The sequence below is a fragment of the Anarhichas minor genome, unplaced genomic scaffold, assembly GCF_050575085.1.
Source record: "Anarhichas minor isolate MPS153535 unplaced genomic scaffold, ASM5057508v1 ptg000045l, whole genome shotgun sequence".
Classification (NCBI taxonomy): Eukaryota; Metazoa; Chordata; class Actinopteri; order Perciformes; family Anarhichadidae; genus Anarhichas; species Anarhichas minor.
In genome coordinates this window covers 4,150,231-4,174,828 of record NW_027466491.1, presented here as the reverse complement: position 1 = coordinate 4,174,828, position 24,598 = coordinate 4,150,231, and the positions used below count along the sequence as shown (strand labels likewise).

The window sequence follows — 24,598 nt, the reverse complement described above, 5'->3', positions numbered from 1 at the left end:
TAGGGATTAACTTGGAATTTTCTGCTCAACTAGTCCAACGATCCGCGCTGACGTCGAATGGTCCACTATGTTGCCACTGATTCCCTGAGAGGCGGTCGGAGGTGTAATTCTGGAAAACCACAAAAACTAAATCTCGGACAGTGTGAGCTGACAGTTCCTGGAAGCCTGTTTATGCAAATGTATCCAAAAAAAGTGAAAAGTCAGACGTTTCTGCTTTTAAGCTCGAGGAGAGCTTAACCACATTATCCATTTAGAGAGAAAATAGAAAGCAGCTGCGTCCTGGATGAAAACTACAAAATAATTGCGTTCATGTTTTGAGTTGTTTTTTTTCCATTTTGGAAGTATGAAAAAAAATGCACCCGTCTAAGATATGCTGTTCTGTATATTTGTGCTTGTGGATGTATTAAAGGTGTTGACAGTTCATGTTGGTATTCTGTGATTTTAGAAAATGGAGCTTCAAACACGTTTTTGGTGGATAATTCCAATAACCCCTATGTGATGCCCCGACATGGGTCTTTACAAAGTGGGACAAAGGTTTGCTGTGTGTGTGTGTGTGTGTGTGTGATGCTATGTTCTCGTACACTTAACCTAATGAAATTCCTGCCGTTGAGGTGATCATTTTTCGGGGATTATGAGCTTTCAGTGCTCTTTTAAATCACTGTTGACAACCTCCTTCCCCCTCAGGACACTCTGTATGTGTGCGTATTTGAACAAAGAGAGAGAGGAGAGGAAAGAAACGCTCTACTCTTTAAACTTTTCTGCATGTGTGGGGTCCAGCGTTGACGGTCTGATGTGTGTGTGTGTGTGTGTGTGTGTGTGCTGTATGAAAGGAATTCATGTGTAAATGTGTGTATTTGTTTGTGGAGTGTATTTTCCATTTATGCCGACAGGTAACTTCTAGCTTTCCCTGTCGTTCGCTCTTCAAAGCCAACAGCCGCACATTCCTGTGTCTCCTCACTTTTACAAAAGGCCATTCATCCTTTTAATCTAATCTTTTTACGTGTCCACCACATTTTCAATACTACTGGCAATATGTAAGTTAGAGTCAGGCTACGCTTGTTTTACACATGGACTGTGTATAAGACGTGGACCATCGTCACCCATTGCTTTGTGGACTACAAGCCTCGTGTCTTGCTCAAATCAATACACTCACAGGTTTTGCCGATTCAGCCTAACTTGGTCTGGTATGAGCAGTAGCTTAAGGTGGCTAATGTTAGCAAACTTTGGACAGATACTGCTGTATCCGTGGATGGGCTGAGTCACTTCACTGACTCGATAACTCTTCCCAGCAAAGTACAAAACATATATTTTACTCACCCGTATTTTAGCCACGCAGATAGTTTTAACTTTATCTGTCCAGGTTTTCAGATATCCGTATCCAACACTCCTGGAATGACTTTGGCCGGTCTCCTGTGCACATGGCATCTTTGGGTCCCTGTTTTAGAGAGCCCTAAACTCCCGACAGTGCAGCCTCAGTGCTTTTACGAGAAGACGCTTGACCTCAGTTTAACTTAACAGAAATACAGCAGACTGTTTTTGTTGAGCAAACATGCACAAATAGACACACGTTGGTGTGCATCAGTTTGGTCATTCATATCGAGTCATAGACAGGGACCAGACCAACTTTAAATGTGGTAACACTCGGACACTCGGACAATATTTGCCTGGTTTTCAGTGTGATGGTTCATTTGGTATTCCAGTATTTTTACAACCTAGATTCGGTGGAGGTGGAGAATAGTGGGAGAAAGAGACAGACTGGAAAGAGAGAGAGAGAGACAGAGAGAGAGGGGGGGGGGGGGGAGAGGGGGAGACCAGGATGGGGTGAATAAGCCGTTTGTTTGTCCTCTCGGCTGTCCTCCCTGGCCTTGCCTGGTGCTTGGTGCCTGGCGTCCAGGGTCACTTCCTTTCATAACGACCACTGCCATCCTTGCATTAGCATTTTCACCGCTGTGGGGGTAACACTCGAGCGTGCGAGTGTGTGTGTATGTGTGCTTGGTTTCTTGCTCGCTTCGGGCCTTATCATGCAGGGACTTGGGAAGACAGAGAGAGGGGAGCAGGGCCGAGACATCGACCTGACGTCGCTGAGATCCACCATGCCAGCCAGCGGCCCTCTGCAGGTTAGTGCACCCCAAAAAGAGAAAGAAAACTGTGTGAAAAAAGAGAGAGAGAGAGGCCGGTAGAGACAAAGGAAGACCAATGTGATGGCCGTCGTAATACAGATGCATCTTTCTGTCTGTTTAGCAATGGCCTCTCCCTCTCTTCCTTTCTGTTTCTCCCCTCTTCCCTTCACTCTTTCATCTCCCTTCCTCACAGTCCTGGCCTATCCATGATTCTGAATTGCTGCTCCTGTCTTAGCTTTGCCACAGAGCTGCGGTATGTCCTGCCTATGTGAGAGCTGATGATCAGAGGTTTGCTGTGCGGCGCTCTGTGTCCGTACTCTATTCTGAGACCAAGTTACGATCGCAACATCTATCAAATACCAATTAGGGCCTCGGTGCAAAGACTAATAAAGTCCTCTAATGCAGCCAGTGGTCAACAGAACAGGGACTCACTAATGCCAAGAAAAAGAGGTCAAGGTAGGGTTGGGGATTTGAGAAGATGCTTCTTTTTTTCTTTCTTCAGCATAAACATTTGAAGGCCTTTTTGTTTAATTTATAAAGGATACATTTGTAGTTTTTTGAGTTGAGCTTTTAAAACAGTATTGGCCTACTTTCTTTCTTCAAATAATCCTCTGACTGCCTCTCTAACACACACACACACACACACACACACACACACACACACACACACACACACACACACACACACACACACACACACACCCTCCCTGGTGTCTGTTGCGATTCATCTTCTGTATCAGTGTCAGGGCCAGCAGTGTTTCTGCCCATCAACCAGCAGGGCTGTCAGTTACTGGTATATTTAGCTACACAGTCTCCAGTGAACAAAGTGCTATTACTCAAGAGTAAGTGTGTGTGTGTGTGTGTGTGGGGGGGAAGCTTGTTGTAAATTAATAATAAAAACAATCACAAAGAAACTTACTAACAAAGCTATAAACAAAACTTTGAGTGACGTTTTTAATTTTACCCAATATTTATGCTACTCAGTAAAAATATCTGTAATTTGACTTCCTGTCAGCAGGATGACAGTAGCAGCAGCAGTACGAATTTATTCAGCTGCAAAAATAAGGTTGCTTCTCGCCAACCGCGTCCAAATGTACCTCTCATGAATGCTGGTTCTGTTCATTCATTTAACAGAACACACGGTTACTTTCAATCCCTGGATTTCCCTCTTGTGAATCACGTTTGCGTGTCAGTGAGACCTTCAACAAAATGATCATTTATGAAAATGCAGTTTATATGTAATGTCGGGGATAATTTGTCACAGTGATTACGGTGACTAGAGACAGCTGTTACAGTAGCTGCTGTATGTTTTAGCAGCAATTAGCAAAAGCTAAAAAACATGGATAACATGGATCGTTAATGATGATAAAGACCACCACGACTGTTGGCAGAAGCCTACAACACCCTACATCACAGATTAACAGCTGACGGCGTGCAGCACCATTGGGTCACCATCAGCCACGAGCTGTGACAGTCATGCTCCATCACGTGGCTCAAAATGTAACTATTTTTACGGTCAAGGACGCCAAGTCCCAGCCACAACTATTTCAACCCATGTTTCCTTAATTATATGTTGGCAGATATGAAGAGAGAAATGTGTGATCCCCAGAAATGACAGGATGCATGTGCACGTGTGTTTAAGAAACCGCTCTCACAGCGTGATACACATCCTGTCTGTCAATGCCAGATGACGCTAGCGGTAGTATGTGTGCCTGATTGATGCTATCATCACTACATTGCGCATAAATCTTTGCCATATTGTTTCTACCGACAGATGGATGGATGGCTTGCCCCTGTACTTACAGTTTAAGATGCAGCAGATGTAGTAGTGCAGTATATTACCAGTGACAGTGTGAGAATACCAGCCATACACTGTAAATACATATTTGTCGTGTGTCACACAGGACTTTAAACACAGTTTGATGATGGTGGTGTTTCACTTGGACTTTGAATGTGTTTCTCAGCCTCTGACTTCACGACATCTTCTCATCAACCAGACATAATGCCCTCAGCATATCTTCAAATCAAGTACAAAGGAAACCGTGTAATTGAGTGAAATTGGATTTATGAGGTTCTTTTTCGAGCAGCGCCTGCGCGAAGCTGCCATGATGAATCTATTTCTATGGTGCGAAGGCTTTACACCTCTAAGTCACTCTCTATGTATAGAGCACAGCAACAGGGCGCGGAGCGGTGACACAGAATTAATAGGAATCACACAGCCTCTCCAAGCATGGAAGCCATGACTCAAAGACAGAGAATGGTCACGGAGGAAGGAGGAATATCAATATGTGGATGCACAGACAGTACCTACAGGCAAAACCAAGTCAAGTCACTGTTGGTTTACATTGGTTTTGTTGACAAAAAGAACATCAAAGAGACACAGATTTGGTGTAGGTTTTCTATGCACTTTTTGTGATAATAATCATATTAACGAATGATGATCGAGATAATATGTCCTCTGAATAACAACTTGTTTACCGCGACAGTTTTTCTTTTATCCGTCTGTTTTAGTGTCTGCTGCTGTGTGTCCCTCCATGACCATCGTCCCTCTCATCTTCTTCCCACTTCTCTCACCTCCCAGAATACATTGCTGCCTCTCTTTGACGTTATCTGTGTTTGTGTGTGTGTGTGTGTGTGTGTGTGTGTGTGTGTGTGTGTGTGTGTGTGTGTGTGTGTGTGTAACATCTTCTTGGCCCCTACATGGCAGATGTCACATTCTGAGTGTGGCTGTGAAGTACGAGAAAGTCTGTGTGTGTGCATGTGTGTTTGTGTGTGTGATTCCGGGAACTTTCATCCTACACTCAGCTGAGCTTCATCTTTAAATGACTTGTTGAGTAACAGGCTTGTGATGCAATATTTGCTGCATATGTCGAAACTGTAGTACATATGTTTCAGTCTTTGCATGTTTAGACAGAAAAAGACTGTGTGTTGTGTGAGTATACATTGTACTGTAGTATCTAATATCCAGATTGTTGTGATTATGTTTAATTCCCACTTGTCAACAGAATATAGCATACAGTGACTTGCTATCAGGTTTGTTTTCACTCACTATTGGCTCATGGAGTCCCTCAGTTGTTATGGAGATGGGTCTGTTGAGCTCTGTCGGTATTTCGATGTCATAGCACTTAAAGGACTTGTTGTCCTCTTTGGCTTAAAGGTAAGAAAGTTAATCTTGTAGTTTGTCAGTTGCTGTTGTGCAGCTTTCAACCTGATGAAGACTGATACGGTTGAAAGCTTTGGTAAAAGTCTGTAAGTGGACATTGAGGTGAGAGTGTTTTGCAAATCTATACTTTTTAAGATCATGTTCTAGTGTATGATTAAGTCAGAAGTTGTTTTTACGGTCAATGTACATTATTTTACATCTTTCTTTCTACTTTTTTATGTTCTTTCTTCTATTCTGTCCCCGTTTTCTGTCTTCTTGACCGTCATTCTTTCTGGCCTCATGTGTTTTCTTTTCATTTTTGGGGGGAAATGACAGCCGACTCGGTCTGAATCTGAAACAGATTTTCTACGGTTGGCTGCCGTTTGTGTGCATGCGTGTGCTGAAACGTGAAAAGACTTTTAGAACCTTTTGAGCGTGTGCAAAAAAAGCCATGACAAGTGATACCAGACGAAACTTTAGATCCCACCAGATATAAACAATTTGATTATCACACACACACACACACACACACACACACACACAAACACACACCAGTCTCTCTGTCTCCTGCTCTCTCTCTCTTTCACAAACCCACAATCATCGTGTCACAGAGTGAAACACAGCAGATATAAAGCACAAGTCTGCTTCTTCACTTCCACTTGAGCAGGATTCAAAATCTTGATTCCAAAGTCTCCTTGAATGGTACTTCTAAGTAAAAAGACTCTGCATGATATATATTTCCTTAGGACATTATTTGTCAAGCAAACCAAAAGATTATCCTAAAAACCTCGCGCCTCATTTCTTGCTCCTGAAATAAATCACTGGCTGCAGCGTTCGGCCAAAAGTGCTGTGACACACTTTTGTTCCTCATCCACTTGTTCCAGTCGTACGTGCCAAGAAAGAACAGGAAACCCCCTCTCCAGTGCCGAGGCTCCCCTGCTGGGACGCTATAACTCACTACACTAACTCTCACACACACACACACATAATTCAAAAAATGCACACTCGACTTACAAATCCAAGTTCGATATAAATCACTCTATTCACAGACTTTACTTCACCCTGCTCATAAAAACGCATGTAGCTGTCAAATGGTTTTTCTTATAAATCATAAAGATGCATTTATTTTCAGAGCATTGTGTGTTGCCTATCAACTGCGCATTGGTTTGAGGTGCAATACACTTCCTTCAAATCTGTCGGGCATAGAGGTCTAGTGTGCCGTGTGCTGTGCTTGGATCAAAGCCAAACACATATAGAGACACAGCCACACACATCTGTGGAAAGACAAACACACAGAACTAGTAATAAACATGTACGATGCTTTAGAGGCTGTGTGTGGTGGGGGAACAATGCATAAGGTCTGTGCGTTAAGAGGTTAATGCTCGGATGCAACATTGATATCAATATTCTCATTTCATTCTTGGAAAAAAAAAAGCGAGAGGAACTTGTAGAAATGAAGAACAATAGGGTAATTGGGCTACACCTACAGACACACACACACACACACACACACACACACACACACACACACACACACACTCAAAGAATCTGACCTCATGTGTTTGTTGATAAAATGTGTTGCTATGCATGTATGTGTGTGTCCTTCTGGTTATGTTTCTGGTTAGGCTTGCTTGTGGGTTTACGAGAGTGAGTGCGTATGAACTGTCCAGCTGACACATGTGCAGTGTATGTTTGTGAACATGTAAATATGTGGCTTGTATGTCTGTTGTGTGTGCATTGGTCAAGGACCGTAACAGCATCACTTCAAGCTTTGTGTGTACGCGTTCAACCATTGTATTTCAATCAATGCAATAGAATGGCGTAGCTGTGTGAGGTCATCTGTGATTTTAAATGTGTTAACGGGAAGAAAAAAAGTGGGAGCAGGGCAGGAGAGATGGAGGGGGAAGAACGAGTGTGGGAGGTGGGTGAGGTTCTGTCTGACCTCATCCAGTCTCCGCCGCTGACGTCCCCCGGTGCCTGCGGTGCTCATGGGACTATTGTTGACTTACACACAATGAGATCACGCTAGAAGTGAAACAAAAGCTCTCTGTTATTAATTGTCCTCTGTGCGAAACCCCGAAGGCATCGACATTTCATGAAGGGAATACACTAGTACATTAGTGTTTAAGTGTCATTAGTGTTTAATTGATTTGAAAATCATTGCATATTTACACACACATTTTGCAGATATTTACCAAATAGTCATGCTCGGCTTTAATATTGGACAGAAAATTGTAAGCTGCTAATTAGTTATTAGCATCTCCATTTTAAACTCTACTCTACTATATGCTATGGCTACTACTTTAACAAGCATGTAGCTCTAATCTCCATCTTGTATTTTTAAACTTCCACATGACCGGACACAATGTTTCGCGGCTTTTTTATTTTGTCTAAATAAGCCCGTTCTGTGCAAACATCTACATCATCTTTAGGAGCCTCTGGGGACCAAAACAAATGTCCTGTCTGAGGTCAAGCCACCGTCACTGATATATCACATTTGTGTTTGTCCTTCTGTGTTTGTGTGAGTGTGTGTTGCTGGAATATATGTGCACCCTTTGACCTAGTCGGGGAAAATAAACAGCAATAACTTCTCTTAGACAAATAGTCATTCACCTCTTCTCAGAGCCATACACACACACACACACACACACACACACACACATAGACACACACGTCTGTCACTGGCTACTATTAACAATAAGAATAAAATACATATAAGAATAGAACTCTATTCTAAGTTGATAAATATCTGTTTTATATATATTTTATCTATAGATTGATGAAGAAAGATTAATAGCCTTTCCTCTTGTGCCAGCGTTTGGATGGATTGCCACGGATATTCAAGGTCCCCAGAGGATGCAGTGACTTTATGATCTTCTGGCTTTTCCTCTAGTTCTACCAGCAGGTTGAAATGTTTATGTATGGAAGAATCGCGGATGGATTGCAGAGAAATTTGGTTTCAGACATTCATGGTCCCCAGAGGATGAATTGTAATAACTTTGACCCCCTGACTTTTCATTTAGGGCCATCATCAGGTCAAAATTGATTATGTCCAATACTTATAAAAACATATAACATTCCCATCAACCCCAGCTGCACTTTGTTTCACATGGTCACGTGCTAAACTAAGATGACATGATAAACATTATACCTCTAAACATCAACATGCTAGCATTATCATAGTGCCGAGTTAGCATGCTGACATTACTATTTAGCCCGAAGCTATAATTATTAGCCTCACAGAGTTGCTGGCACGGCTTGAGACTCTTACTCTTGTTTATGATCAAATTAAATTCAGTGACAATCCAACGCTTTGACTTGTGCATGCTAGTGAATTTCATCACATAGGATTTTCTGTCCCAAAGTTCAGATTGGCACTACGTCATTAACCTTCATCTATTTGTTAGCTATGCGACGGCTATTACTCTGTTAACTGCCTGACGGTACCTTAAAACTAAAATGAGTTTATCTAAACTGATAGTTAGGATCTGCATCTACTGTATGTTTGTGAAAGCAGACTTGGCACCGGCCGTTGAGAGGTTCGTCTCAGTGGAAAAACTTCCATCATAACGATGAAACACTTTAATCTCCAACAGTGGTACAGTTTGTGGTTATCTGAAATTACACGAGTGGCTGTTGAAGTAGCTTTGATCAGAGAGCTCTTAGATCCATGTTGATCATTACCACATTGCCACAGCAATAATACCTCTTGTGTTTACCAGGCAGCTAGACTGTGATTTTCTCCAGTTTTCTTTCTTTCTTTGAGCACACGCGTGCTGATAACAGTTGCATAAAACAAGTTCTTCACTCGGATTACAGTAAACCTCAGCTATGCGTTGAACATCTGATACACCATACAGTTAATACAGTGAAGCATATCATCACGGTTTTTATTACTGAAGTAAATGAACTTCCCTCTGGGTGTACATAGGCTACTGAATTGCAGTAATCACACAAGAGTGTTGTATTGTATGTGTGCAAAATGGGACAATGGACAGTTTGCTGTCATATAGGCATAACACTGCGTGCATGTGTGTGTAAGTGACAAGTGACACGTGGACAGTTGCAACATCACGGCATGTTATGAGCAGGTACGTCTTGGGATGAGGAAGTGTGTGTGTGTGTGTGTGTGCAAATGTTTATTCATGCACAAACAGTACCTTTGACATATCTGCATACATCTTGTCATGCATTAATTACTCGTGTCATGCAAACTCCTGTTGCCTCGCTGACAAAATAAGATTTTTCTATGTCCTCGCTACTATCTGTTACCCTCATGCACACACATCTTTTAGCTTATGTTTCAAGCTACCGGGACATGCACAAAGCCACAAGGACGGGTTCATGTGTGTGTTCAGTATGTACGTATGTATGTATACGCAGAGAGAACGAGGCGATGACCTCGCTGCACGGTTGGTCATAGCTGACTGGTAGAACCGGCATACCGGGTGCAGGTGACTGTTGTGTACCTAGGCGTGCGTTACACCTGTAAAACCTTTGGCTTCAGTAGAATTCCAGCTGTCACATCTCGAGTAAACAAAGCGCTGGCAGGGACGGAAAATGTGAAACTGACGACTTCATTGATACCATTCATGTTGAGCAGAAGAGGAAAAACACGGCCCAAACCTGTTGGGGTTTTAGTCTTTTGTTCGAGCTCAGAGTTTTAACGATGGTCTCTAGAGGCTGGGTTGGTTACTTTAAACATCTATTCCCAAACACCTTTGCCATTTATCTGTATGCACATTATTTTACTGGAATTGAGTATTTCAAACTGTTTGTAATGCTGCCTTTCTCTTAAAAGTTTGAATCTCCAAGCCCAAACTCAGATTGCTTTCAGTCTGAGTAATTTTCTCAGGCTTTCTCAGACATCAATACTTATCACTGGAAATGTATTTGACTCTGCAAACACGCAGTTGTGCCTTTGAACCTTTGTGACCGATATAAGGCCTTTAAAATATTGTTATAGTGCCCCTAAGTGGCAGACAATCCTCAAATTTCTCCAGAACTCACAGTTGATGTTTTGAAAATCTGATAAAAGATCCATCAATTATTCTGTAGAATGCATCTGTTGCTAATACAGAAACAAAATCTTTCCACAGTGTTTCATTTTTAATGTTTTCAACCCCAGGCAGTGTCTATATCTGTCTGTCTCTTTAAATGTCTAAAGATTTTGGATGCAGCTTTGGCACAAAAACAGCAGCATTCTTGGAACTCGGGAAGCGGGTAATGCCCACGTGCACACAAACACAGAGGAAGGAAGTGTGAGTGTGTGTGTGTGTGTGTGTGTGTGTGCCGTGGATGGCGATGAAGGCCGAGCCATTAAAAGCCAGGAAGCCTCCAGGAGGAATGGCCTGCGATATCGCACATGGCCGAGGCCTGAAAGCTTGAGTGCCTGAGGGAGAGGGTTAAACTCCAAACAGGCTTTGGCTCACCTGTGGATCAAAAAATTCAAATAAAAGAAACAACACCGGTGAAAGAGATACTGTTCTTTCATTCAACCTATTCACACCACACCTCGGCCCCTCAGGCACAACTCCAAAACACAGACACACGCACAGCACTGGACAGCTATTTACAGCAGACAGTATGTACACACACATCCTGCAGCAGTGTGTCCCTCCCACACTCCTCTGGCCGTGTTTGTTTTGGATACAGAGCACTCACACTCATATTGTGGCAAACTGACTTTTTGGATCAATGAATGATAATTACGTCAAAACCACAAACACTGTTAGTAATCACAGTGGGTGTTACTCTATACTCTAAGGCTTACGTGAGTCATTATTTAACTATTTACCAAGTTTGTTGCTGTTTTTCACACACACGTTCACACAAAATGAATAACAGTGACATTTTGATGTGACGATCGTAATATTATGTGAGATGCCGTGTGTCAGGTAACAAACAATCCAATTTCCCATCTTCTCTATGCCTTGAAGGCTACTTCTAGTTAGTTCTCTTGAATACTTATGTTGAATACACTTATTGTAAGTCGCTTTGGATAAAAGCTAAATGACTGTAATGTAATGTAATGTTACCTAAAAGTTGCACATAAAAACGAACAAGAATCACAAATTCTGCTGCAATTTCAACCGTTTAACTGTAAAGTACGTTTGTCCCTTGTCATCCTGGTAAAATGCAGCGCTGCAGCGTTGCTGTGAAGACTTCTAGGAAACTGTTCTAGGAATATTTCAGGCCTTTTTTTCCGTGTGAAACATTTGAACTATCTCACGATCGGAACCTTGTTTCATGCAGTACGCGTGTGCTGCTGCTTTAGAGACAACATTCCTCCAGAGGGAAGGTCTGCAACCAGCTCCCACAGGAGCAAACATCTGCGCCCCCGAAGGGTCGTTGAGCAACTCACTGTGCTCCTGAAGGGTGGCAGTAAGTTAACAGCATGACATTGTAACATTATGATTAAGTCTGATTTATTACCAAAGAATTATTGGCATTAATCATTTTTTAAATAACAGCTAAATTACAGTATTTATGTCCCTCTTAAACATCACAAAGAAACACAAGGAATTCCAGATATTGCCAACGTCTTCATTCTCACAAAAACTTTCCAAACATGCCCTCCCTGCAATAAAAACTTGAAGCAAACACTTAACAATGACTAGTATATTTTTACAAGTCCACAAATCATCCTGGACTGGGCCGATGTCTTTTTACAAGCCATTGTGTGAAGTAACTGTATGTGTGTGTGTGTGTGTGTGTGTGTGTGTGTGTGTGTGTGTGTGTGTGCGTGTGACTAGTTGGAAGGGATGGGCATCCAGTGGTAAATAACAGAATGTCAAACAGCTCCAAGAAATAACAACAAGAAACAATTTCAGAGTATTTTCTTAAAAAAAAGGAAAGAAAGAAAGGATTTTAAACTTAAAGGAAAAGCAGTTGCGGCACGTTTGCGAAACTGAGCTACGGTACAAATACTTTGTGGTGTGTAAAGTGCAGTAACCGGCAGCATAACCCCACTCTTATGTTCGTGTTGGAAGTATATCAGGTTTGAATATTTTAACGCAAAGCCCAAATATACGTTTTAATCGATGAGTTACCTTTTCTGTAGCTACAAAAATAAGACCCAGGTTGTAATGGAAGAAATCAAAGGTAATATAGCAAGAGAAAATATATAAACATAATAAGAAACTTATAATATCATATTTGAAAATTCTGCCGGTTGAATATGCAACCCTGTGTAAGGTTTCCATAGGACGCCCTGCAGGGCCGGAAGGGCCAGCTGGTGGAGTCATATTTCTCCATCTGTTCCTGGTCAGGAACGCAGAGAGTCAACTGATATTAGATCACTGCCACTTCTTCTCTCTTACTCACAGACAGCAGATGGAAGTTCAAATGCAGACACACACACACACACCAACACACACGCACACACACGCTCACAGAAACACGCAAATGCACACTCATGTGGTGAAATGGTCATCAAATGTGTCATGTTAAATCATAGTTCACATTTTCCGTGCTTGTGGGTGACATCGCGGCACTGTGTGTGGGTGAGTGTCTCCCCACCGTGGATGGTCAAAGGTCAAAGGTTATTGAGGTTGAGTAGGTTTGTACACTTTCCCAATGCTCCTATCTCTTACAAACACACACACACCGTTAAAAAAATCCATTACGTTTTTACCAGGCCTCTCAGTGTGCCTGTCATTTGGGGAGCACATGAGAACATGCTGCTTGTTTCAGGACTGGGCTCACTGGCCAATCACAACCAAGTTAGTTAAACTTGTGCTTACGTCATAGGCTCCGCCCTATGATGACTCGTTTCACTGTCATTATTTCTTGAATTCTGTCAAAAAACATTTGGAATGTCGAGAAGAGACGCACAATTTCGTTATTTCATCCCCATTCAAGTTAGACATGAAGTTAGTGACATGAAGGACTCAACAGGGATCAGGTTTGTTAGAGAGACTCACAGTAATGTGACAGTCTTTGGGTTTTTGTTTATTTACTCATTGTGACCATGGAAACACATTTTCCAAAAGGTGACGACCAGCATCATCATCAGATTAGATTATGCAGCATCTGCCTTAATAAAAAAATAGACACACACACAGCGAGTTAAGGATTGTATTTGTCATGCCAGCTTTACTAATTACAGGTCCATCAGCAGGACGATGGTTGGCCAAGGGGCAGAGATCAAAGGTCATTTGTAAACCTACTGCATGTGTGTGAGTCTTGACAGAAATGGTGTGTGTGTGTGTGTGTGTGTGCACCTGTGTAGATAACAGCCTCCTACCTGTTTTTCTTCTTGTATGTCAAAGTTCACCCAATAAGTGTATTGACTCTAACCCAGTGTGTCCGATGTTGTGTGCATGTGTTGAGTTGTATCCACGGTTTCTTTGTCTCTCAACATAATAGGTCTTTTCACCTGCATGCCCACCACCCCTTCCTTTTCATCAGCACACACACATCAACATTAACATACAAACGAATAACCTGAAGAGCAGCAGTTCCCGTGCTGACCCGTGTCCCTACAACCAACAAACACAGAAGAGGTGATGTTTGGCTGGAACGCAGTGGTCAATTCAATCCAGGGTTGTATTTCCATCATTAAGGCCTCTGCTATAAATCTAAAAGAAGTCTGCTCCTAGTTTTAGGCAGCAACACAGGCATGTTTAAGGCCAAAAGGGTTTATATAAGTAGTAAGCCAGACACGGTTCTGCTGCCAGTCAAGTCAGCAAGAGAAAACACAACTCATGTCTTTGTCCCTTGCCTCTCTTTCGCCCCCCGTCATGCTGACTCCTCTTCTTTGTGTCACTATCTGTTTCTCTTCATCTGCTTTTCTGCTTTCTTCCTGCTCCCTCACCCTAAATGGCAGTTACATAAAACCAAACAGAAAGATGATGCCTTCAGGCAGAGAGAGCTTTGGAAAAAACGCAGATGAAAAACAAAGAAACCCAGTCAAAGAGGAGAGCACTGAGACAGACAGACAGAGCAGAGACGGACTGACATTAAAAATAAGACATTAAAAGAAAACCAGAGCTCCACTCCTAGTTGGCCTTCGCTTCCTATTGGCCATAATGGCAACCAATAGGAGTGCAGGGGAGGAGCACTTCCTGTGAGGTCGAAGGGGGGGGCCTCCCATGTGGTCTGGTGAATATTTGTGTGTGTGTTTATGTGCAATTAGATGTTTAAAGACTTGTAGTTGTTTTGGTGCATATTGGCGGCACACATGTGCATATCTGAACATGTGGAGCAACACATTCAAGTATGTGCCTCATGTGTTTTAAGTGTGCGTGTAGAGCTGGTGTGGGTGTGTGTAGATTACGTGATATCTTGGGTTATGCATCAGTGAATTTCAGGAATGGACGTTTTACGGGCTTTAACTTCATAAATACCATGTGTCCACGAAAAACACTGGGAATAAAAGAGAACTTCTGTCTATCGAGGACTCAGCTCAGTGCTGGAGTTACATTTTATATTGTTATTATTGTTATTATTATTACTCATAGTTAGTGGCTCTATGGATAGCTGTATCGGTCTGTCACTCACTATTGGATGGATTGCCATGAAATTTGTTTCACGTCATTCATTCATGTCGCCCTCAGGATGAATTATAGTAACTTTTATGATCCTGTGACTTTTCATCGACCGCCATCATCAGATCGATTCATGAGTCTTGAATAAATGTTTTATCTTTATTTTAATCCTCAACAGTAGGTCAGATTCCAGCCATTAGACTGAGGTAAATTAAAGAACAGTGGGCTATAATGTAATATCCATTATTCCCAGCATGATGCGCATTTACAGAAATTCTTTGCAGGTGCCGAGTAGCAGCTTCATGTTCCCGTTTCATCTTTTATTGCATGTGGACATTAGTCATCGTGTGCGGCTACATTCGTTTTTAATCTTTTAAGCAATAAGCAATGAAATCCACATTTTACAGTAGTTTGATTGACTGCTGCTAAGTGTCAGTCCTCAGAGAGAAACCTCCAAATCTGCAGAACACCATACGATGGGACAATGTCCAGTCAGCCCAGAACAATGAGGCACTGCTGTGCTGCAGCTCCTGTATCTGCTCATCATGAAGGCAGCTGTTGAATTGTTAGGAAAACAAGTTGTAAATGGTGGTTACCTTACAGATGAGCTGAGAAAACGGGAAAACATTTTCTCATTCCTCAAAAGCAAAAGCTGAGCCAGTCGACCCTGGACTTTTCATGACTTCCCCCTGAGGCCGACTGCTAGTTCACAGCTTCTGAAGATGAACGTGCGTAAACCTCTTCACCACTTCTTGTGCCGTAAACAAGGATCCATCCCTCTCTGACACAAAGGGGGAAATAATAATTTCATAAATCCAGATAAGTTCACATTAAGTGTGATAAACGCACAGTCAGTACATTTAGAGAGACATTAAACTAAGTGAACACACATGGTCCGTAAAACTGTATGTAGGCCATTCCAGTGTTTTGATTGTGTTGTGTGTGTGTGTGTGTGTGTGTGTGTGTGTGTTTTGGCGGCCTGCCCAAAGCTGATGTTGATAAATTGTGACCACATGAGTCCCCAAAGGAGAAAAGATGGAAACAGGCCAGTACATATATACTTCTTCTCTCACTCTCTCCCCCGTCTCCATATCGGAGTCTTTTTTCACTTCCTTACATCCTCTCTGTCTTTCTCTGTTTTTCCTTCCAGCTCTCTCTCTCTCTCTCTCTCTCTCTCTCTCTCTCTGTCTCTCACACACACAAAACATTCAAAAGGGCTCGGAACACGTGTTCATAGTGTTTTGACATGTCTTGCAGTTCTAGGAATTGCCTCACACGTTCTTGGAGATTAACCCAGTCTGGATCAAGCTGTACTGTAACACAGGCTGTCTGAAATATAGAAACAAATATAGCATGTTGGATAAAGTGCAAGGTGCGGGTTATCCGAAAATACCCCCCCCCCCCCCCAAAAAAGCATACTTTTCCTCTTACGCGGAGGGCCGGTCTGTTTTGGTTCTGGTTTTGTGGCACTCGGAGAGTCCAAAACCTACATGTGGAAACGTCAACATCAACGTCTTGTTCCAGAACTCAAGGCACCCTTCTGATAAGACATAGACCTCATTTGAACACTGTCAATGGAAAATATTTTTTGCAAAAACAAAAGTGCACCTGCCAAGTTTCTGTCTGCAAGATTGCCCGAAGTGCGAGGGAGAAACCGAGGCACATGATCTCAGCTCACGAGAACACTGTTTACATCTACCGCAGTGTTGTCACAACAACTGAAAGCGAAGAACAATGAACCGAGCACATGATTGACTATTAAGGGGCTCAGCATGCTTCAAATGAAGAAGTCCGGATGAAGTGTCACATGCAAAACAAAGGCAGCACACACGGAGGAGCTGCAGGTTTGAACAATTGCATGCACAGTGTCGACGTTCTGTTTATTTTGGAGCAGTAGAGCACATTACAGCCGAGTGACGTCATGACGTGCAATGTGTCCCTAGTGTCCACGGGATTGGCTTTACATGGTTGATCTATATGTCTGCACTGTTTCAAACTGCACACTGACACAGCTTCTGGTAAAATGACCCATTTTACAGGCAGAATGCTTTAATCTATAGCTCAGTGTTAAGTGATGCAATATGTGCGTCTGAGCGAGAATTAGATCGAGAAAATGTTTTGGTCCCCGACATAGAAAGGATTTATGTAAAGATGTTCAACATAAGTTGTGTTAGGGAAACAGGAATATTTCCTTTAACACACACACACACCGGCACATTCATACACACACAGTTGGTATGGAAAAATATCAGATGTGCAACAAAGTCCTACTCTTCATCATTCAAATCACTGGAACATCTGTTTCTGAGCTGTCAAAATAAGAGGCACGCTTATCTCATCCCTGCTGCAATACGGTGAAGTACACTAAATATAGTGAGATGAAAAAAAGCAATTAAAATGATGTATGTAGAGTGTAATTATTATTATTATTATTATGGCTTGGATTTGGTTGGGGGATGAATAAATAAAATAATGAGCACAGTTTATCTCATCAGGCTTTTCCTGGCAGGATCCTGCGCTGGTGTTCTTGGTCTCTGCTGCCCTCTCCTGGTCAGACTTCAGCAGAGTAACTTGGCGTTTGTCTATTTCTTCCATGTTTTCTTTTTTTGGTGTAGGCCTATCAAGAACGGCAGTGGTTACACTCATTTCATTGCATCTGTCATCTCCAGATTATACAAAACTCTTCATACAGACAGGATGGGCGTAAACTTTAGTCGGCTGGAGCCGTGGAGAAGCTGTGCTGATCACTTTGAAATCTGTAATATGATCTCTGTATGTTTCAGGGAGGTTCACCCTCTAATCTGAACATGAACCTGTACGCCACCAAGAAGACGGCGGCTGAGGGCATGTTGGACATCGCTCTGTTCCTGGCTAACATCACACACATGAAGACGGTCATCGAACAGGGAGCTGGATACAGGTACAGTGTGTGTGTGTGTGTGTGTGTGTGTGAGAGAGGCAAAGAGAGACAAACTGCTAGATCTCACGACAAATTCAGTTAAAAGTAGAAAGGTTTTTTTTCCGTCTGTCACTGTTGCCTCAAACGATATTTATTGATAAACATATACTGCGTACCGTTTCTCTCTCTCCTCCTCAGGTACTACGCCGCCGTCCTGACACTCATCTCCTTCTCCCTTGCTCTCCAGATAGTGGCTGGAGTCCTGATCATCATCATCGGTGAGCCAATCACATTACAGCGTTAGTCGGCTTAAAAGAAATGAGAAATCCGTCCTCCATGTTCTTAACCACTCATATTAACACACTAATACACAGACTACTGATTTGTTGCGAAGGTACACGCGGGTGCAGGTTGAGGTCCAGTCACTTTCTTGTCTTGTGTTTTGCACAAAACGGTTTATAGCATCCATGATACATTCTTTATGCAACATGAGCTATGAATATAAAAAGCTGATGAAAGCAAGTTTGTATGCATAGGAACAGTTATCTGAGCACTTTGCGTAGTTTGTTATTTTTGTTTTGTTGTTATTTTTGGTGTGTGTGTGTACGTTATTGCAGCTCGGCGAGACATAACCGAAGAGACCAATCAGAAGCGCCTGGACAGCCTGAACAACGCCACAACCGTCGTCATCTTCCTCATCTTCGTCAGCAACATCTGCATCTCGGTCTTTGGGATGGAGCGCACCGGCCTCTTTGCCAGGATGCATTTCTGACTTTTCTGATGTAGGCAATGATTCTAATATGGAGCCTTATTTGGAGAGTAGGCAAAGGTTATTCAACACATTCAAGGATGTACACACACACACACACACACACACACACACACACACACACACGGAAACAGGAACTTATCTGTGACTCATCATTCTACTTAAAGTACTAATCAACTGCAGTATTTCTGTACACTGATTTTATGCAGGATGAATGGATTGGGCCAAGGGACCAACTAGATGTGTGTGTATGTGTGTGTACGTGTGTGTGTTTGTCTGTGTGTAATGTATGTATGTATGTATGTGTGCAGTTCGTTGTGAGCTGACCCTCCTCCCCTCGTATCAGCGGTTGCTAAACTTCCTGAACAATCTGACCACCGGCATAATCTTCCTCACCCTCATCGTCAACATCATCAAAGCCGCCTTCGGCACTCAACGCAGCTGCCTCCTGGGTTGGCTGCTTCAGCGTTTCATTCTATAGGCTGATGACAGATAACGCGCTCACGCACCGTACGTACATCCACACGCAAAAACTGAACATTAACGTACATGTTTGAAGCTGCCTTGTGTGGAAGTTTTATTTGAAGTCATACTGTCACTCCGGCTCATGCCAAAGTACCGACGACTCTCTGAAATCAAACACATAAGGAGGCAGCTCTAATTTTGTATCCATTCATGCGTGTTCCTGAACAAAATGCTGTATACTGCTGTAGCGTGACGCACCTTTACACTGCGAGTTTGATTCAGCATTCAGCATCAAGGCCAAATTCAGCCTGTCTCTGTCCAAAGGTAACAAAATCCGCCTAAAAAACTTGTTTAGTCTAAAATAAAGTGTGTTTGACAGGCTTCTACAGGCTCAACATGTTCTGACAAAGAAAGAAGAGAGCTATGTCGATATGTTATCAGAGTCAACCAGTGTATCCCAAGTCTGCTACTGAGGAACTTACTCTTTCTTTGCTCCAGAGCATCATTACCGTAATGTGTCTTTGTTGAGCGAGGGTCGAAATGTCACGTAATCTAGACGGAGGCTGGAGGGCGTGCCACTGAATTTTAATGATGGGTACGTTACTGTACGTACGGGGCAACTGTGAGTTCATGTGAGTAAGCATGCATCAAATGTGTGGCTGTGTGTGGATGTGTTTGAAGTGTTTGAAATTGTGTGTTTGTGTGTCTGTCTGCTTGTGTGTGTGTGTGTGTGTGTGTGTGTGTGTGTGTGTGTGTGTGTGTGTGTGTGTGTGTGTTGTAGCCCGCAGGGACCTGAACGTGGTATCCAATCAGAAACGGCTCGACTACCTGAACAACCTTGCCACAGGTGTCATCTTCGCCACCACGGTGATTAACTTCTTCGTCAGCTTCTTCGGATCCAAGAGGACTGGCTTCTTCCGCTGGCTGCTGGCTCGACTCCACTTCTGACACACACACACACACACACACACACACATGCACTCAGTGTATTTCATCTGTACGCACACTCAAGCATGCTGATTCACAGTTGAAATTGTCAATTCACATACAATTTGCATATGTTCAAACATCTCATCTTATTTATTATTCAGGCTCTTGAAATGTGCGTCACACTGTAATCCAACTAAAATATTTTCACTTTAACCAACTGAATATCTATGTATATATGTATTATCTTATTTGCTGCAATAACATGCTTGTGCAAAAATTGTGCATGTGTTACATTATGTTTATTTCAAATGGTTTTACACTTTACTTGTGATTCCTCTTTGTTTTGGTTATTGGAAGAAATGTTTTGTATCATTTATTTAAATGAATTTTAGGTTCAATACCAGACAAAAAGCAGGGTATTATAAATAAGACATATCCCTCTAATATGTACGTACACATTGTGCTCCAGAAAGCTGAATAAATGTAGCGATTTAAGAAGCCTATGCTATGCTTATTGTGTTGTTGTTTTTTTGCTGAAGATTGGTTGATTGGGTGTCTGTTACAGGTCAGCTGGAGTGAAAATAGTGAATGCAAAGCAACAGGTGCACATTATAATAATGTCCCAAGCGATAGTGTGTGCGCAGGTGTGTCTGTGCATGTGATGATGTCAGCGTTTGAAGGATGGAAGTACAGTGGCATTTTAGTTTGTGCATTTATATTACGGGAATCAAAATGTAGCGCATCCAGGCCCAAAGAAGTCTCTCTCAGTGTGTCTGAACCAAGGCTTGAACTCTCTCTTTCTCTACTGTGTATGCCATGTGTGTGTGTGTGTGTGTGTGTGTGTGTGTGTGCACGTGTGTGCGTCACAGGCCGTCGGGACCTGAATACCTCCACCCTGCAGAAACGTCTGGATTACCTGAACAACGTAACAACCATCATAGTCTTCATCACCACAGTCCTCAACTTCTTCATCAGTACCTTCGGCATGCAGCGCACCGGACACTTCCCATGGCTCATGATGCGCATTCACTGACAGACACACACAATTCTGCTGATTATTAAAGTTATAGACACACTCACCACACAGCTCATAACACGCATACATAGATTATTATTCTTTATTCCTGCCCTTAACTTTTGATGTCGATCTTAGCTACTGGACACACTCATCAGTTTTAAGCAGCACTGTTGTACATGTTGACACTTGCTTGTTTTGTGATTGCATAACTTAAATAAAAATAATAAGAACATTATGTAAAATGCACTTTTCTTTCAGTTTATTCCATAAAGGGAAACACATTTGCTGTTCAAAGCTATGTACATATAGAGTCAAATGTAATATTAGCGGGTTAGCCCTTCTACTATACTGTACTTCCTGTATGCGCTGTTTCATAGTGTGGTTACTACTTCCTGATTGGGTGGTGAAAGAAGATCTGTGTCAGAGCCTCGGTAGTGTCACCAATAGCAAAGCCCATTAGTCGACGTAACATGTTCTCATAGAACTGGAGATACCGGTTCTTAAGGACCATTTCTTAAGAAATGAAAGAGCATACCTAAGTGAACCTCACACAAACACATCAGTCAGTTTCCAGAGACAACACAACTACTCAACAGGTAAAGTGCTCTGATACTTTGATCTTAAATATAACTTAAATCAACGTGTGCCTGTTTCCAGATGAAAGATATTACAAAGATGATATGGTTGTTATACGCTAAAAATGCTGAGCCTGAATAGATTAACTCTTCAACTCTTTCTTGATTGAGTTACGGGTGACTTGACTCTTTGTATTATAACGTGAGGGCTAAAAAAACACTGTTCAAAGAAATGACTGACAACACATAAAAACAGTAACTTTAGATTCTCCTCTGTGACAAACTAATATCCAACCAGCATTTACATTCTACAGAAAGTAAACCTTCGTAAACTAATCTGCTGATTTAGGCGCTTTGACACGGACTGAAATAATGAGGAAATAAAACAGCCTCTCCGGCTCTGTATGAGGGAGGAGGCAGAGAGAAACTCAGGGTGTGTTAAAGAAAACCTGCCAGCGAGCAGGTTAGGTTCACAGAGTCAGTTCATGGTAACAGACCCAGAGTTTAAGTTTCCCTCATCTCAGGGTCAACTAACTCAGTTGTCAATAAACCTGCTTTATGGAACAGGGCCCTGGTGGCCTGGATGTAAGGGCCTAGACCTTTGTTGCATGTCATCCTCTATCTCTCTCTCTTTACCCTCATTTCTTGTCTTGACAGACCTTTGCACAATGTTTTGCCTCCATGCTCTGACCTACATGTTGAGTCGATATTAAAAGGCAGGTGTCAAGAATTTTGAACAGCAAAAACCAGTAGAACTTGACATCCTAGGGAGGGAAATGGTAGTCAGAAATGTAAGTTACCTCCTTGATTTACACATTTTTGGGGTTTGAAATTGAATATCAATCATGAAATCTTTTCCTCTCATGTAGACATGGCCTCAGCCAGCAGCCTCTCATGTGACGAGCAGCTCCTGTGTTCCATCTGTCTGAATGTGTTCACCGAGCCTGTCTCTACTCCATGTGGACACAACTACTGCAAGACTTGTATCACAGGGTACTGGGCCTGCAGCGGCCAGACACAGTGTCCCCTCTGTATGAAGAAGTTCCGCAGGAGACCACAGCTCCAGGTCAACACAGGGTTCAGAGATATGGTGGAGAATTTCAAAGACATGAGGGTGAGGGAGGAAGACGGCATCCTTGTCAAACCAGGGGAGGTGTCCTGTGACATCTGCCTTGTGCCGAAGCTCAAGGCCCAGAAGACGTGCCTGGGGTGTTTGGCCTCGTACTGCCAGCTTCACCTGGAGCCTCACCAGAGAGTCGCGACACTGAAGAAGCACAAGCTGATGGACCCTGTGTCCAACCTGGAGGACAGGGTGTGTAAGAAGCACGACAAGATGTTGGAGCTCTTCTGTCAAAAAGACCAGATGTGTGTTTGTTTCATGTGCTGGAAAGACGACCATGCAACGCACGAAGCCGTCCCGCTGGAGCACGCCTTCAGAGAGAGGAAAGTCCAGCTGGACTGTGTGACGTCAGGGATGAAAATTAAGGAAAACTCTAAATCTAGGAGTATTAAGGAAATCAAATACTCAGCTGATCAGAGCAAGAAAGAGTCAGAGAAAGAGATAGCAGACATTGCTGAGGTTTTCACTGCTCTGGTGGTCTCTCGGGAAAGACGCCAGGCTGAGCTGATTGAGGTGATCCAGAAGAAGCAAAAAGCAGCACAGCAGCAGGCTGAAGACCATGTGACACAGCTGGAGCAGGAAGTAGCTGAGTTGAGGAGGAGAAGATCCCAAATGGAGCAACTGTTACAAGCAGAGGACCACCTCCGCCTCCTTCAGAGATGGCCATCTCTCCACTTACCTGCACACACTGAGGACCTAATCAACCTTCAGTCCCACTCCAACCCTCCATTTATGTCAGACCTCCATGACCTCAGTCAGCAGAGTTATGTGGCGATAGTGAAAAAAGCAGTGGCTCAGATGGAGAAGACCGTCAGTAATGAGATGGAGATGCTAATACATGAGGTCAGGTTGTCTGATGCAGCTGAAGAACAGATGCCAGATGGGTTTGTTAGAGAAGTGTGGACTCCACCTCGGGACAAACTGATGATGATCCAGCAGTACGATGAGGTGGATGTGACTCTGGACGCCTACACAGGCCATCGCAGTCTCATGGTGTCTGAGGATGGGAAACAACTGAGATTTCGTGAAGGTCTACCATCTCTTACTTCTTTTTTTGGGAGAAGATTTCAACAACATAACTTCATTCTTGGGAAAGAGGGTTTTTCCTCAGGCAGGTTCTACTATGAAGTGAAGGTTGGTGGGTGTCAAGGTTGGACATTAGGAGTGGCCAAAGAGTCCATTAACAGGGAGGTTATGAATCTTAACCCTGAGCAGGGATGCTGGAAGCTTTCTGGATGGTTCAACTCGGAGTTCCAATGCTATATATCTGATACTTTTATGACTGCTCCCCTGCAAAGTCCCCAGACAGTCGGTGTGTTTGTTGATTACGAGAAGGGAGAGGTCTCCTTCTATGACGTGGAGGCCAGGACTCTGATCTACTCCTACTCAGGATGTGTCTTCATTGAGACCATATCAGCATGCAAAGCTTTTCTCTATTACATGGCTGGCACATCCTTTAACAGCAGACCAAAGCTCTACCCTTTATTTGGTATCTTTGAAGGTGATCTTAACAACCCGCTTGTAATCACTCCTGTAGCACACCCAACTTAAGGTGGCATATTAATCAGGGGAAATGAATGTGTAACTTCTACCGTAAGGTAACGGTAGTAGTATCAAACACTACAAAAAGACAATAATACTCATAATACTCAGTGTAATTTATATATATATATATATATATAGAGAGAGAGAGAGAGATTAAATTCATTTCTTAGGTTTTTGTTTTTCCAGCCATATTGCAAAGATTTGAACTGAAAAGTGCATTTAAGATCATATACCTGACAAATTGTAATGAGGTTAATTTCAAAGGTAGATCAGTCGTGTACTATATTTACATATATGTTGTAATACCTGCATCTGACCAGGAGAAGGCAGCATTCTTTATTTAGCGTTCTGGTCTGTTTCTTAGAGAATAATACTGTTAAAAATAATTTTGATACATAGAAGTTTAAGATTGATCAATTTGTCAATCTATTGAAAATGTAATAAATAATAATTTTGATAATAAATTAATCATTTCAGTCACTTTTTCATGCAAGAAAATCCCTTTTTCTGGCTTCTCAAATATG

At 42.5% G+C, this 24,598-nt stretch overlaps 2 protein-coding genes across 2 annotated transcripts; both read left to right on the top strand.

Moving 5' to 3' along the window:
- Positions 1-2,021: 2,021 nt before the first annotated feature.
- LOC142970933 (ninjurin-2-like) lies at positions 2,022-18,902 on the top strand. The gene is made up of 4 exons (XM_076111434.1): positions 2,022-2,117; positions 17,537-17,673; positions 17,851-17,930; positions 18,733-18,902. The coding sequence occupies exons 1-4, from the start codon at positions 2,022-2,024 to the stop codon at positions 18,900-18,902; spliced, it is 483 nt and encodes a 160-aa protein (XP_075967549.1).
- Positions 18,903-22,280: 3,378 nt separating this feature from the next.
- Positions 22,281-24,163, top strand: LOC142970962 (E3 ubiquitin-protein ligase TRIM39-like). Its single transcript, XM_076111485.1, has one exon. The coding sequence runs from the start codon at positions 22,281-22,283 to the stop codon at positions 24,078-24,080; it is 1,800 nt and encodes a 599-aa protein (XP_075967600.1). The 3' UTR covers positions 24,081-24,163.
- The last annotated feature ends 435 nt before the right edge of the window (positions 24,164-24,598 follow it).